Source organism: Pipistrellus kuhlii, unplaced genomic scaffold (assembly GCF_014108245.1).
Source record: "Pipistrellus kuhlii isolate mPipKuh1 unplaced genomic scaffold, mPipKuh1.p scaffold_m20_p_23, whole genome shotgun sequence".
Classification (NCBI taxonomy): Eukaryota; Metazoa; Chordata; class Mammalia; order Chiroptera; family Vespertilionidae; genus Pipistrellus; species Pipistrellus kuhlii.
In genome coordinates, this window is record NW_023425522.1 from 11,482,771 (window position 1) to 11,497,028 (window position 14,258).

Here is a 14,258-nt window from a genome sequence, read left to right on the forward strand (position 1 = left end):
CCCAGTGTAAAAGGAACCAAACATGAAGGAGGGAAGGTGCAGGTGACTCTGAAAGGTAGGAGCCGGGTCAGTCCTCAGTGGGTCCTGTTACAAAGCCATGGGCGTCTTTACAGCAGAGGTCTGACAGGGTAGCATTTATGTTTTAAAACAATCTCTATGGTAGCAATATAGAGTAAGGACCCAAATACAATCCAACAAGAATACAGAACAAAATCTAATTCACACGTTTTCTTTTAAATAAAAAGGTCCAGGTTTTGGTTAAGCAATAAGGCCAACATGTGACTAAAGTGACCAGAAATGAGTTAAAGACTTATTCATGAGTAAGGCCTTAAAGTTAAAACACACATTTTTTAAAAAACATACCCATAAACAATATAAATGCCCATTTATCAGCCTTTAAATGTGTCCTGAAAGATACTTACCATGGTCTTCATTCTTTACTACTCAATAAAGATGATCAAATTATTTACTATTTACTAAGCTTCTAGTAGATAAATAACATGAGACAGGTGGGATTAGGATTCATAACTAAAAACAAAGGGTTTTAGGGGATCTAATCCCCTTGACTTCATCATGTATGTGCTGTACAAGCATCTTTTCTGGGGAAAAGAACCATGGCTTTTAGTAGATTCTCAAGAGTCTATGCTACCAAAAAGTCAAAAACCACTATTTAAGGATTTGGCTATATACACATAATACACAAATGCACATAAAGGCAGATGGCAAAAAGAAAATGAGTTATTTGCCCATGTGTTCAGGAAAATTTAGCCTCACAAACACGTCAGAATTCATGGAGGATACCAAGGTGCTAATATTCCTGAGACAAAAGGGAAACAAACTCTCTGAGAAGGTAACACAGGCTGAAGGTGTGTGTGTGTGTGTGTGTGTGTGTGTGTGTGTGTGTCCCGCCTTCACCTGCTGCTGGAGGACGTAGAGCGTCCGGGCAGAGCGAACAGCCTGCTCCTGCCTCCTGACCCGGATTCGCCGTTCTTCATCTGGATCCAAAGCTTCTTCCATTTTATCTGAAAATACCCCATCCCCCGAAGTGGGTTATAAACCAAACATAAAAACTTTAAAAAATTTCAGTTACTCAGAGATAATGAAGTTGAAGATCTCTATTTTAAGAAGAAAAATGAAGCTGTAGTAACAACAAATGTCATTTTTCATCAGCCAAGCAATCAGGAATAAGGGGGCCTCTGTACCGACAGAGATGGAAGGGCCATGATGACATTACCAAGGTCAAGTTCCCTCTAAGCAGGGATTCCTTGAAACAAACTCCACTGGACAGCCTACTCCACTGTGAGGTACCTTTTACTAGTTTAAAATTCTTTGTATTGAGCCAAAATCTATAATGGTTTCTACTTTCTCAAAAATACTTGAATGGCCCATTTCTGTTTTTAAAGATTTCTTCCTTTCTCCAACATATGAAGATTACATGACTTCACATATTTGTTAGGAACCCTGCCTCGCATACACTGTGTACCCCATTTTCAAAAGGTTAGTTCAAAGGAAGTGTTCCTGGAAGACTAACTAAGGGATGTACAACTCATCCACTCCTTTCCAGTAGGTGGTTTTCAAATATGTCTACAACACAAATTCTTAGGCAAAATTCCATTAAACCATCAGACAGAAGCAGTGCTCTGTAAATATATTTTATCGATTCAAATTTTTCTTATTTACTCATTAAAAACTAGTGAAAGTACTTTTGAAAAAAAATCGAACATTTGAAATCAAGGGCTTGTAGATACAGATAGAGTCTCTGCGCTTACAAGCCAAACTGTTTCTCTCTTGTTGGGCTGTACAGAGAAACTCTGGGTTCACATAGTTATACTAGAGGCCCGGTGCATGGATTCGTGCACCCTGAAAGGAAATTAATTAGAAGGTGGCCAGCAGGGCAGACATGCCCTGGAGCCAACCTCCTGTGGTCCCTTCCCGGCCAGCTGCACCTGGGGTGGTATCTGTGGAGTGAGCAGGGTCCCTCTGGCAGGTGGGGTCCCTTGGGCTGGCCTGTGGGGATCGGGCTGAAACCGGCAGTCCGACATCCCCCAAGGGGCCCTGGAATGCAGTAGGGCACTCTGCAAAGTTGCTGTCAATCGGCAGCTCCTGCATTGAGCATCTGCCCCCTGGTGGTCAGTGTGCGTCAGAGCTGACCAGTCAGCCCATCACTTAGGCTTTTATATATATAGATGTCAATGGTAACTGGCTCAGGCACAGTTTTTAACTGTTCCTCTTACAAATGATTCTCTTTTTTTCTTTTTTATTGAATTTATTTGGATGACATCCTATATAATAACAGGCTAATATGCAAATCGACCAAACAGCAGAATGACAGGTCACTATGACATGCACTGACCACCAGGGGGCAGAAGCTCAATGCAGGAGCTGTCCCCTGGTGGTCAGTGTGCTCCCACAGGGAGAGGGCCACTCAGCCAGAAACCAGGCTCATGGCTGGCTAGCACAGCAGTGGTGGAAGGAACCTCTCTCATCTCCACAGCAGCACTAAGCCATTAGTCAGACATCCCCTAAGGGCTCCAGGACTGAGAGGGTGCAGCCCAGGGTGGGGGATACCCCCACCCCAGTGCATGAATTTCATACACAGAGCCTCGAGCCTCTAGTAGCGCGCTCTCTCTATTTATATATATATGTGTACATATATGTGTGTGTGTGTGTGTGTGTGTGTATATATATATATACACATATATATTGTGTATATATATATATATATATAATGCTAATAAGCAAATAGACCGAATAACAGAACAACAAAGCAACCAATCAGTTGCTATGATGTGCGCTGATCACCAGGGGGCATGCACGGAACATGGCAGGCATCGACCATGGTGGGAGGGTGAGCAGGGGCGCCAGACCAAAGTGTGTGCCAGTCACTGTCATCAGGGCAAGCCTCTGGTGGTTACTAAAAATTCTTTGCTCCCACACACCATGGTCCTGCCGGGCGCTTGCACCTGCTGCCGGCACCACACCTGCTGCTGGTGATGGCCTCACTCAAACCTGCTACGGGAGCCACTGCTTGCACCCACTGCCAGTGCCAGCCCCACTCACTGCTGGCACCGGCCCCAATCACTCCGCACCATCAGCAGGTTCAAGCAAAGCTGGCGGGAGTGGGGCTGCCAGCAGACGGGACCAGGGAACATGGTGGGAGGGGCCAGGTGGGGGTGTGGAGGATGGGCCGAGACCCGCTTCGTACCCACTACAGCCTCGCAGCCCACAGTTCCTTTCAAGGTGCACAAATTTGTGTACTGGGCCCCTAGCTGGTTAATAAAATTGTACAATTCTATAATGCATCATTGCCTCTAACCCCTCTGCCTGCCTGCCTGGTTGTCCCTAACCCCTCTGTCTGCCTTCCTGATTGCCCCTAACTGCCATCCCCTGCCAGCCTGATCTCACTCCCAATTGCCCTCCCCTGCTGGCCTGATCTCACCCCCAACTACCCTCCCCTACTAGCCTGGTTGCACCCAACTGCCCTCCCCTACCAATCTGATATCGCCCCCAATGGCCCTCCCCTGCCAGCCTGGGTGCAGTGAACAGGCTTTCCCTATAGGCCTAGTTGCCCCAACTGCCCTCTCCTGCAGGCTGGATTTTGCCGCCAACAGCCCTCCCTTGCCAGCTTGATCTCCCCAAATACCTTCCCCTGCTGGCCTGGTTGCCCCAACTGCCCTCCCCTACAGGCCAATTTGGTTCAAATTGGTCGATTTCTATGCCAGTCAGTATCAAAAGCTCTGCCTCCTAGGCAGCCACTGGCTCCTCACAGTTCACCCAGATTTGGTTCTGATTGGTTGATTTCTATGACAGTCAGCATCTCCAGGCCTAATCAGTGGCAGGGCTCATCAGCACGCCCTTGTGGAGGCCCAGAGAGGAAGAGAGAGGCAACGCTGATCAACAGCTGCCATGGAGGCTGTGGATCAGACCCTGCCTCTCTCTCCGGGCCTGATCCATAGCCTCCTCGGCAGTCAGTGCTGAGTGACTGCAGGATGACTTCTGGTGTTCAGTTAAGCCTTTGGTTTTTATATATTAGAATGCTACTGTTGTGATTCTTATTCAAGTTTATAAAGTACTACATGAGACACACTGACATTTTTAACTTTAAAAAATGTCACAAAAAAACCCACTCCAGTCCTTCCCCACTATGAGTTTGTGAGCATCTGCTCGAAAGGTACTCCTGTATTAAGCCCCATCATCAGAGCAGTGGGCCCTGTGACTTTTCTTGCCTGGGCACATGGCTTCTAACAAAGTACGCCATAGGGTCATGCCACAGGCTGACACTGAAGAAATGTTGTAAGAAATGAATCTTAATATTCCCATTACTTTGACATAGGAATGCTTTTAATTGTTCAGTATATCACAACATACCCTTTTTTGAAGGCCCACAGGACAAATTCTTTTCTGCCCTCAATATGTTCAATAGTTATTTTCCTTACACAATTATTTTTTCTGTTTTAGACTTTGTAAATTCTGCAACTGATCACATTTTCCTTAGCTGGCTGCTAGGAACTCAGAAACAAATCTGTAACCCATCCCTAACAAACCCTAATTTTTCCTATATCACAATATCATTTACATGTGCGTTCTAGCTTGTTCAACCACAGGCATTTCTGTAAGGCACCTTAAATTCCTCATGTCACACACATATATGTACATAAGCATATATACATTGCATGTATATGTACACCAGCATATATACATTACGCGTATACATATATCACTGTATATAAATTACACATATGTGTACATAAGCCTATATACATCACACGTATATGTACATCAGTGCATATACATTAAGTTAAATGCCAAAGATTATCACAGGCTAGGTACTATCCCAGCACAGGAGTCCATGTGATGCTCAACTCTTTGCAGCCTGAGCAGGATTCCCTACTTGTTAGCTATGTAACTCTCAATTTTCCAAATAGCATCAATGCTCTACTCCCCACGGAAACAAGGACATGAGAACACTAAAGAAACTATAGCAAACAGACACCTTCCTTTCTACCCTGCGGTCAGATATTTACTTATATATCCACCATTTCCGTTGTCACTGCTATGTACTCATCTAAATGTTCTCTAAATTGAAACATTTTCATTGAAAATGTACATACACTATGTTCCTTTTTGAACAAATTAAAAATAATTTTGTCAGAAGGACTTCTGGTTAAAGAAGCAAACTATTATAGGATGATGTGCAATCTGGTGCCAGAACACCTAAGGTTGGGCCTTTGGTCAGTCGATGACCAAGTGCAGAATCAGGAAAGGAGCTGTGTCACCTGACTCTGATGGAGGGAGGGGCTAGGACAGGAAAAACTCTTCAGAAAAAAGACACTGGTCAAACTCAAAGTCCACCTGTCTGGTCATGAGTGCTTGCTCTAGTGACAGGAGGTGGGAATGGAGTTTGATGGGCGGTGGGGGTCGCAAAAGAATGTATATGAACTATTTCCACTCTCACCAATTTTTCTCACCTTTTGTTACTTCTTCGATTTTATGGATACAATTGTTCAATATTTTCTGGAGTCGCTGAACTTCTAGCAGGCTTCTGTGTTCGCATAGGCTTTTGTGGTCACCTGTCCTGCCATGAGGCCGCAGTCCTGGGTCATGGGTGGGTGGCGAATTTGGCATGGTCAAATCTGACTGTCCTGCATGAGATGTGTATACGTATACCTTGGCACCTGAGCTGGAAATTTCTACTTTGGGTGGCTGGTGGCGGCAATGAAAAGCTTCTTTCATTTCCTTCCTTTCCACCCCAAGGTCAGATTTCGTATGCTTGGTGCATCCACATTTCTGAGAGATTTGGGATTGACTTGTGAGATGGTATTTTTTTACATGTTCTTCAAAGTGTCTTCGTTTAATATCTCTTTTGGCAAGGTGGACAGCATAGCTAAGTCTCTCTTCTGATACGACAGAAAATGAAACAGACCTGCTTAGATCAGGACCATCTCCAAAATCCAAATCTTTATAGTGGTCTGACTCAGTGTGGGAGTGCTTCAGTTTTTCTATTTTAATTGCATGTGGGTAAGAATACCGGATTGCTAAGTTGCTTGACTGTGTAGGAACATTCGTATTAAATTGCAGCTGGTTCTTTAAAACAAAATAAAAGTAAGCAGACATTAGAAAAATAATATGTTACATAGTTAGTATTTGTCCAAAACCAAGTTTTTAAGATTTTACACATTAGTGCTAAGAGGTATTTTTATTTTATAATGATTGAATTGTCCACTCTCTTACACTCTGAATTCGTCACTTATCCCTGGTTCTACCCTCCATTCACTCAGACCCACAGTATTATCCTTCTGTTACAGGGACTCACCAGCAGACCCTGAGCAACAGATGAATGATTACTCTGGCACCCATTTCTGGAAAAAGAGGGGTAAGGGGCTGCCTGGAAAGAGGCATCAGACTGCCTTGTTTGCTTGCCTCCTTAGGCTTTTATTGTAACAACATCTTGAACTGAAATTAACCTCTAGATACAATCAGCAATGTATCTTAAAGAAAACACATGCTTCTATAAGGTCATGTCTAAAGACTAAACATAGAGATCCCAGTAAAACACCCAGGGGCTCGGACTTGTTTGGAAAAGTCAAGGCAGAGGCTGTTGCTTTAAGGCAAGGTCCCCCTAGAGGCCCTTGACCGTTTGGAGAATCCTCCTTACAGACTTTCCAATCAAGTCCTGTGCTTCCCCACACCCTGTTACTAATACATCAATGGTATGTATGCTTCTAAATGCCAACCCAGAAAGTTTCAAGAAACCATCAGTAAGTTCTTCAACTCTCCAATTCTGGACTTTTGTCCTGTTTCAAAATATCAGGTTCCAGCAAGTGACCAATAAAATCCATCATGAGCATTTCCCAAAACTGCTCCCAGCCACGCCACCCACCACACAGGACCTAAGCCATTTGACAGTATCTCTTCAGGTCTTCCTGAGACTTTTCATCTGGTGGTTAGACCACATCTTTTATCCTGCACCTAAGTTCATCTTGCTCTAAACAGTCCACTTATAACTTTCTCATTCAGACTTAAGCTTTATTCATTTTAATCATAATAGATACAAGTTGTTTGTTTTTCACCTATCATAGTCATGTTTCCATATTGTCATAGTTTTCAGTATCATTTTGATGTTAATATCATTTAATGTGAATTTGATCACTGTATTATGATTATATAAGAAAAGGCCTTGTTTTTAGAAAACACACAATTACTTAGTAAAATGGCATCATGTCTGCAACTTGCTCTTATTCAGTTTAGAAATAATGTGGGGGGAGGAGAAAAAGACAAGGAAGAAGAGAGGGAAAATGTAACAAAATGTTAGTATTTCGGAAATCTAGGAGAAGAGTATCCAGGAATTCTGTGTTCTGTTCTTACAACTCTTATGTAAGTCTGAAATTATGTCAAAATTAAAAATATTTTTCTTGCCCTAGCCAATTTGGCTCAATGGATAGAGAACTGGCCCACAGACTGAAGGGTCTTGGATTCATTCCGATCAAGGGCACGTACATTGGTTGCAGGCTCGATCCCTGGCCCTAGAAGGGGCACATGAGGAAGGCGACCAATTGATGTGTCTCTCTCACATGGATGTTTCTCTCTGTGTATCTCTTCTTCCCGCTTCCACTCTAAGAAACAATGAAAAAATATCCTCAGGTGAGGATTTACATAAAACATATAAATATGGGTTTTTTTCTTTGTAAACCACAATGAGGTATTTCTACATACCCACCAGATTGGCTATAATTTAAAAAATAATACCAACTGTTGGCAAAGATGTGGAGAAACTGAAGGGCTCTTATTCATTGTTAGTAGGAATGTAAAATGGTAAAACCACTTTGGAAAAGGTCTGTTGGTTTGTTATAAAAATAAATATACACCTATCCAATGACCAAGTGATTTCACTTCTAGGTATTTACCCAAGAGGAATAAAAACATGTTTACAAAGAAATCTGTATAAGAATGTCTATAACACCTTCATTTATAATAACCTGAACGAGAAGCAGCCCATGTGTCCACCAGTTGCAGAATGGATAAACAAACTGGCACACTCCTGCTCTGGAATACTCAGTATTAAAAAGGAACAAACTGACACATGCAACACACAGATGAATCTTAAATACATTGTACCCAGTGGAAAAAATTCTTCCACAAAAGAGTACATAGCGTAGGATTCCCTTTATATGAAGTTCTAAAACTGACAAAACTAACTGTGGTGGAAAAAAGTCAGAATAGTGGTTGCCTCTGGAGGGAAGGGCGGGGTTGACTAGGAAAGGGCAGAAGAGAACCTTTTGGATAGTGGACATGATCTGAATCTTGAAAGAGGCATAGGTCACACTGGTGTACACATCTGTCAAAACTCAGCAAACGTGAATGAATATATTCATTTCAGATGTAAAATTTACATGAAAAGAAAAAATGGTAAAGAATGAATTCTAGTATATGTTATGCATGCTGAATTAGCTAGAGTACCGGTATCTGAAATTTACTTTGACATGTCAAAAAGTAAGTTGGGTTGATGAATGGATCCTAGAAAGATGGACTGAAGAAAAGATATGCAATTAAAAAATACAGTGAAATAGTAATGGAATCTTGATGTTCACTGTGAAATTTAACTTTGCTGTGTGTTTGTAATACGACGTTGGAAGTAAAAACATTTTGGGAACAACTGGGTGATGTTCAATGAAGACTGGTTATTGGGTAATCTTAGGGAAGTTTTTTTTTGTCAATTTCTTAGGTTTGATAATGGTATCATGGTTAAATAGGAGAGATTATTTTTAGGATTAGTATTCTAAAATATTTAGAAGCAAAATGTCATATCTGCATCTTACTCCGAAGTGGTTCTGCATTTTAGAGATAGTTAGAGAGAAAACCAGGTAGGACAAATTGTTACAACTGTTGAAACTAGAAGGATTCAAAAGAGGTTCTTACCGTTTCTTTCAACTTTAATGCTTGAAATGTTTCATAATAAAAATATGAAGGGGAAAGAAAATCACAACTACCTGGGTCTGAGGTCTCCAGGGGTCACTCCTCCCATCTAGTTGGACACTAGACGCGTGATTAACACAAGTTGAAGCTGGTCTGCCTGGTCCCATCATGTCAGAGAGCGCAGAACAATAGTGAAAGCCTAGTTATCAGCCAACAGTTCTTCCCCAAAAACGTTGCCTAAAATAAAAGAAAGCTACTTTCAGACCAAGAGACTTCAAAAGGAAAGAATAAGTGAAACACAATATCATACTCTTATAACTATGTTCTAGTAGTCCATAGCAACCTCACACTAGAGAGCAAATGATATATGAAGATAGGTATATGATAGCTCCTTCCAGTTACAAAAGCATTGAATTTAGACTTTCCCAAGAGAAGAGGGAGACACACTATTTTAATGGCAATCTCTAGAGCCCTTTTCATTCCAAATTTCCAATCTCTAGGGTCTCTAATAAGATATTACTACAAAAACAGACTTCCACTATGGTCAACAAGCACTTCCCAGCAGGGCATTTTATGGACACGTGTTCTACATTAATAAATCCCAACCACTAGTCAAAAGGTAGTCCCACTTACTCTACTAGGTGGCTCAAAAGGACATAACTGAATGACTCTAAGTAAACCTCAGGGTAAGAATATCGAGATTTATGCCAGGATCTGCCATTAACCACCTGAATGACCTCTCCACATCTTCACTTTTCCCGTCTCCCCCCACTCTATACACACACAGCGGAGATAAAAGATAGGACAGTGTTAAGCTTTGTGGTAAGTGTTATGGGCTCTACTCATTATCACTGAAGGCCTCCTTATAGACCTGTCATTGTCCCTGCACTCATCATGTGCTTATTACACACTTGTCTCACGTTGTTATTTACCTATTTCACAGGTTTATGTCTCATCTTCCCAGCTAGACAAGGTTTCTTGAGGGTAAGGGCCTTGTCTTGCTCTTCTCTGATATTTCCCACAATAAGTGCTTTGAGCATAGTAGACAATTTAACTCAACATTAGTTGAATTAAGCTGATTTTCCATAAACAGACTAGTGTTAAATGGAGAATTTGTTCTCTCAAAGAATCCCATAGTAAATCAACTAGGAAATGCAGGTTAAAAAAAAAAAAAAATCCCTAATTTAAGCTTCTGAATAAACCCAACATTTGTAGACTGGACTTGCTTAAAGACAGATACATGTGAAGGAACATAAAGGCAGCTGTCCAAGATTCCTTATTTCTAAGGCTGTAGAGACAAGATACAAAACGAAGATGGGAGGAGGTACATGGACGAGGAATCCCAACTGGCTTGGTATCACCACAGTTCAGGGGCTGGAGCCACACAATGAAGGAGTCTGAGAATTGGGGCCAGGGTGACTGCAACTTTTATGTGGTCTACACCTTCCCCCGAGATGCATCAGGCCTAATAATCCTTTCTCTACCAGGAAAAAGCTAGGTGATGCCCACAGTTCCCCGATACCTCGAGTGATCACACACACACACACACACACACACACACACATGCACACACTGTTCCCCTGTACAAAGTCCTGGGACCCCTTTCTCCTTGCAATCTGTCCCTTTCCAATTGCTCCAGGAAATCTCCCAATTTGTTACCCCACATACTGTGGGACTTCTCCACACAGTATCTCCTCCCTCCCCCATCCTGAGACACCTCTACATCCTGTAACTTCATCCACAACCCAGGACAAATCTCCCCCACACTGTTCCCTCCCAAAGAGTCCCAGGACCCCTCAACTTGTTCCCTACTTTTACAGGAATGCTCCCCTCAATCTGTCCTCCCCCACACAATTTTCTCCCCAAGTGTCCCCCCTCACTCTCATTCCAGACACTCCTCCAGTCTGTCTCCTCCCCCTCTGCGGTGGGTGATCTCGGGAGCGGCCAATGCCCACGTCCTCCCTTGAAACCCAGGACACGTCCACAGCTTCATTCACCTCCCCAGTCGTTCTTGTCCCCGACACTCCCGGCACATCCTCACAGTCTGCCTCTCCCCCCACAGACCCTGGGCAGCTCCACGACCTGGTCCCACGCCCATGGGTGTAAGACACCCCCGCTGCCTGGCTCCCCCCTGCCAGCCCCAGGATGCTGCCACCTCCCATCTCCTCCCCTGAAGCCCCAGGTCCCTGTGCAGACTGTCTGGTCCCCACGGTGAGGCCGGAGCCAGCAGCAGTGGCTTCTTCTCCTGCAGACCCAGACACCCACACGGCAGCAGGCACGTGCCCCGCCACGGGAACGCCTACGCCCGCAAGCACCCCCAAAGACAGAGGCACCCTCACAGCCTCGGGGACCACTGCCGTGGGCCTCCTCCACAGGCCTGGCACACCTTCGCAGCCAGTCTCCCTGCCCACAGGTCCCGATGCCCGGGCGGCAGCGGGCCTCTCCAGTGCCAGCCTCCTTCCCCAGGCACCGGTGACATCCCCAGCGCCAGTGTCACCCACCACCAGCCCCGAAGCGCCAGCAGCTGTGGGCACGCCCACAGCCATGGAGACCTTAGTAGCCACGGGCATATCCGCTGTCTGTCTTCTTCCCGGTAAGCCCAAGAGGCCCCCAGGGAGGGTCTCCTCCTCCACAGGCCCAGGTAACCCCACAGTCACAGGTACCCCCGCCGTCTGTCTCCTTCCCGGCAAGGGTGAGAAGCCTCCAGAGCCAGTCTCCACGCCCAGAGGACAGGGCACCCTGGGAGCAGCGGGCACCTCAACAGACACAGGAACCCTGGCACTCTGTCCCCTTCCCCAAGATCTTGGGACACCCCCAGAGCCAGTCTCTCCCCCTGCAAGCCCAGGCACCTCAGGAGCTACAGCAACCTTGTCAGCCACCGGTCCCCTTCCCCACAACCTGGGGAAAGCCGCGGACCCAGCATCCTCCCTCGCAGCCGCCAGGTCCTCAGAAGCCACAGGGACCCCAGAAGCCAGGGGTGTCCCGGCAGTGTGGGCGCCTCCCCACAGGTTCAAGACATCTCTAGCGCTGACCTCCGGACACACAGGGCCCGACACCCACACAGCGGCAGGCACCCTCGCAGGTCCAGGCACTCCGGGAGCTGCGGGGGCCCCCGTGGGGGCACACCTGTGCCTGGGCACGCCCGAGGCCTCGGACACCCCCACCATCTCAGACAAGCCCGCAGCCTGCCTCCTGCACAGACACAAAGCGTCTCTGTAGCCGGCCTCCTGGTCCACACAGCCAGGTACCCCTAAAGCTGTGGGCACCAGAGCCTCCTGCTCCCCCGCAGGCTGCCTCCTTTCCCATAGACTCGGAACATCATCACAGCATGTCTCCTCCCCGACCGCCCCTGGCACGGCATCAGCCAGGGGCACCCCCAGCGCCTGCGGCCTGTCCCACAGGCCTGGGATGCCCCCGTAACGTGTCTGTTCCCCTATGGCCCCTGGCACCACCCCAGCCTGGGACACACCCACAGGCTGGTATGTTCCCCACAGGCCTGGCACTGCCCCACAGCCTGCCTCCTTCCCCAAAGCCCGAGGTCCTCCTGGGGCCTGTCCTACCCGCCAAAGGCCTGGTGCTGCCCTGGGGCCTGCCTCCTGCCCCTCAGGACCAGACACCCCCACCGTCTGGGCTACTTCCCAGGACCCTGGGCCACCTGCAGAGCCCGTCTCTACCCACAGGGCCTGTCCCCTCTCCCTGAATCCCGGGTCTCCGCCACATCTGGCTTCCTCTTCAGCAGCACAAGGCACACCTACAGGCTGTCTGGACACCCACAGGTCAGGAACACCCCCAGGGCCTGCCTCCTCCAGGGCTTGTCTCCTCTGCCACACGCCAGGAGCACCCACAGGGGGAGTTTCCTCCACAGCTCTGGGTACCCCCACAGCCTGTCCCCGCCCCCAGAAGGTATCCCCAGAGACTGCCTCCTGTACCAGAGCGCCGGGCACCGGTCCTGGCTGCCCTCTCCCCCACAGACCCGGAGTAACCCCACGGCCTACCTCTCCCTCTACAGCCTCAGCCCACCCCACGGCCCCAGGCACCCCCATAACCTGTCCTTTTCCCCAAGGGCCTGGGGCAACCTCACAGCTTATCTCCTCCACAGTTCCAGGCACCCCCATAGCCTGTCCTCTCCCCAGCGGGTGTGGGGCAACCCCAGAGCTTGTCTCCACAGCCCCCGGCACACCCGCAGGAGACAACCTCACGGCCTGCCCCAGCCCACGCAAGCCCGAGGGCCTCTCACATCCTGCTCCTAGGCCAGCAGCTGTGGGTCCTCCTGAGGCCTGGGGCCCTGCCCTAACCTGTCCTTCCACCCACGGTCCGGTGAGACCACGGCGGCTGGTCTCTACCCACGAAGCTCGGCCAGGCACACCCCTTTCCACCGGCCCTAGTCCTGCAGGCACAGGGTGGAGCTCCACGCGGCTTCCTTCCCCACATCCCGAGGCTGCCCTCCTGGCCTGCACCCTCAGCCACAGCTCCAGGATGCTCTCGTGCCCCGTCGATCCCGGGCGGCCCTTCCTCTCACTGCCCCGCGGGCTCCGGTGGGCTGGCTGCTCCTCGTCCCCGGTGCCCGTCACCCACACAGCCCCGGCAGGCCCCACCAGCTGGGGCTGCCCCGCCGCCCCGTTCACCAGCACGGCCCCGGGGGCCTCTGCGGCCTCAGTGGAGCCCGCAGTGCCCGGGGTCCTGGAAGCCTCGTTCGCCCCAGGGCCCTCGCCTGTCTCCGCCGCTCCTCTGCCCCCAGACGGCCGCCGACAACCCTGCGGCTCCTCCGCACTCACACAGCGGGCCCCCCACACCGAGGCCCTCGCCCGGCGCCTTCCTCCTCGCACCCGGGCCACCCCAGGCCATTTCTTCCCCCTGGGCCGCCGGGCTCTGCGCCCCGGCCGGCTGGGCCCCGCACAGCGGCCCGGCATCGCCGTGCTCGCCCGCCCCCAGCAGCCCGGCCAAGGCCCCGGCCGGCGCCTGGCTCAGGGCTCGAGGGCAGTTCCCATCTCCCCCGATGCGGCCTGGGCACCTGGCCCGGGCGGCACACTCGCACTCACAGCCAATCCAACCTCGCAGCCTGACTTCCTCCCAGCCCCCCGCCCCGTGCCCCCGCTCGCCCTCCCTTCAGCCCTGGCCCCACCCTAAAGCCTAGGCAGGAAAACAGTCAAAGGGGGCGACGAGCAGCAGTATCTGCCCTGAGTCAAGCTCTCCTCTCCCCCAGGCCCAGGACTCCTAATGCAGCTCCCCAGGATCCCCCAACACCGCGGGTGCCCACCCGGCCTGAGGCGGCGAGGCGCGGCTACTGGGAAGCAGGCTGGGGGGTGGGGCTGGGGGATAGGGGGACCGCAATGAGGCCTGGTTTC

General features: G+C 48.8%; 2 protein-coding genes across 6 annotated transcripts in view; both read right to left on the reverse strand.

The window, feature by feature from the left end:
• The window catches only part of KIAA0753 (KIAA0753 ortholog), a 54,968-nt gene extending 40,746 nt beyond the window's left edge, over positions 1–14,222 (reverse strand). The window contains exons 1-4 of one of the 5 annotated variants that reach the window (XM_045586652.1): positions 14,171–14,222; positions 8,988–9,150; positions 5,469–6,084; positions 916–1,022 (exon numbers count right to left, since the gene is read on the reverse strand). In XM_045586652.1, the coding sequence (XP_045442608.1) occupies positions 916–1,022; positions 5,469–6,084; positions 8,988–9,083 (819 nt within the window). In that variant the 5' untranslated portion in view covers positions 9,084–9,150; positions 14,171–14,222. Of the gene's footprint in view, positions 1–915; positions 1,023–5,468; positions 6,085–8,987; positions 9,151–9,845; positions 10,676–14,170 lie in introns of those variants that run through there. The other 4 variants (XM_045586653.1, XM_045586651.1, XM_045586654.1 and 1 more) reach the window with 4 other exon arrangements.
• LOC118727051 (collagen alpha-1(I) chain) lies at positions 9,923–13,999 on the reverse strand. The gene has a single exon (XM_045586650.1). The coding sequence runs from the start codon at positions 13,821–13,823 to the stop codon at positions 10,728–10,730; it is 3,096 nt and encodes a 1,031-aa protein (XP_045442606.1). The 5' UTR covers positions 13,824–13,999; the 3' UTR covers positions 9,923–10,727.
• Positions 14,223–14,258: the final 36 nt, after the last annotated feature.

Coding starts and splice junctions, on each gene's coding strand:
- LOC118727051 (XM_045586650.1), bottom strand. CDS start 13,823: ATGCCGGGCCGCTGTGCGGGGCCCAGCCGGCCGGGGCGCAGAGCCCGG.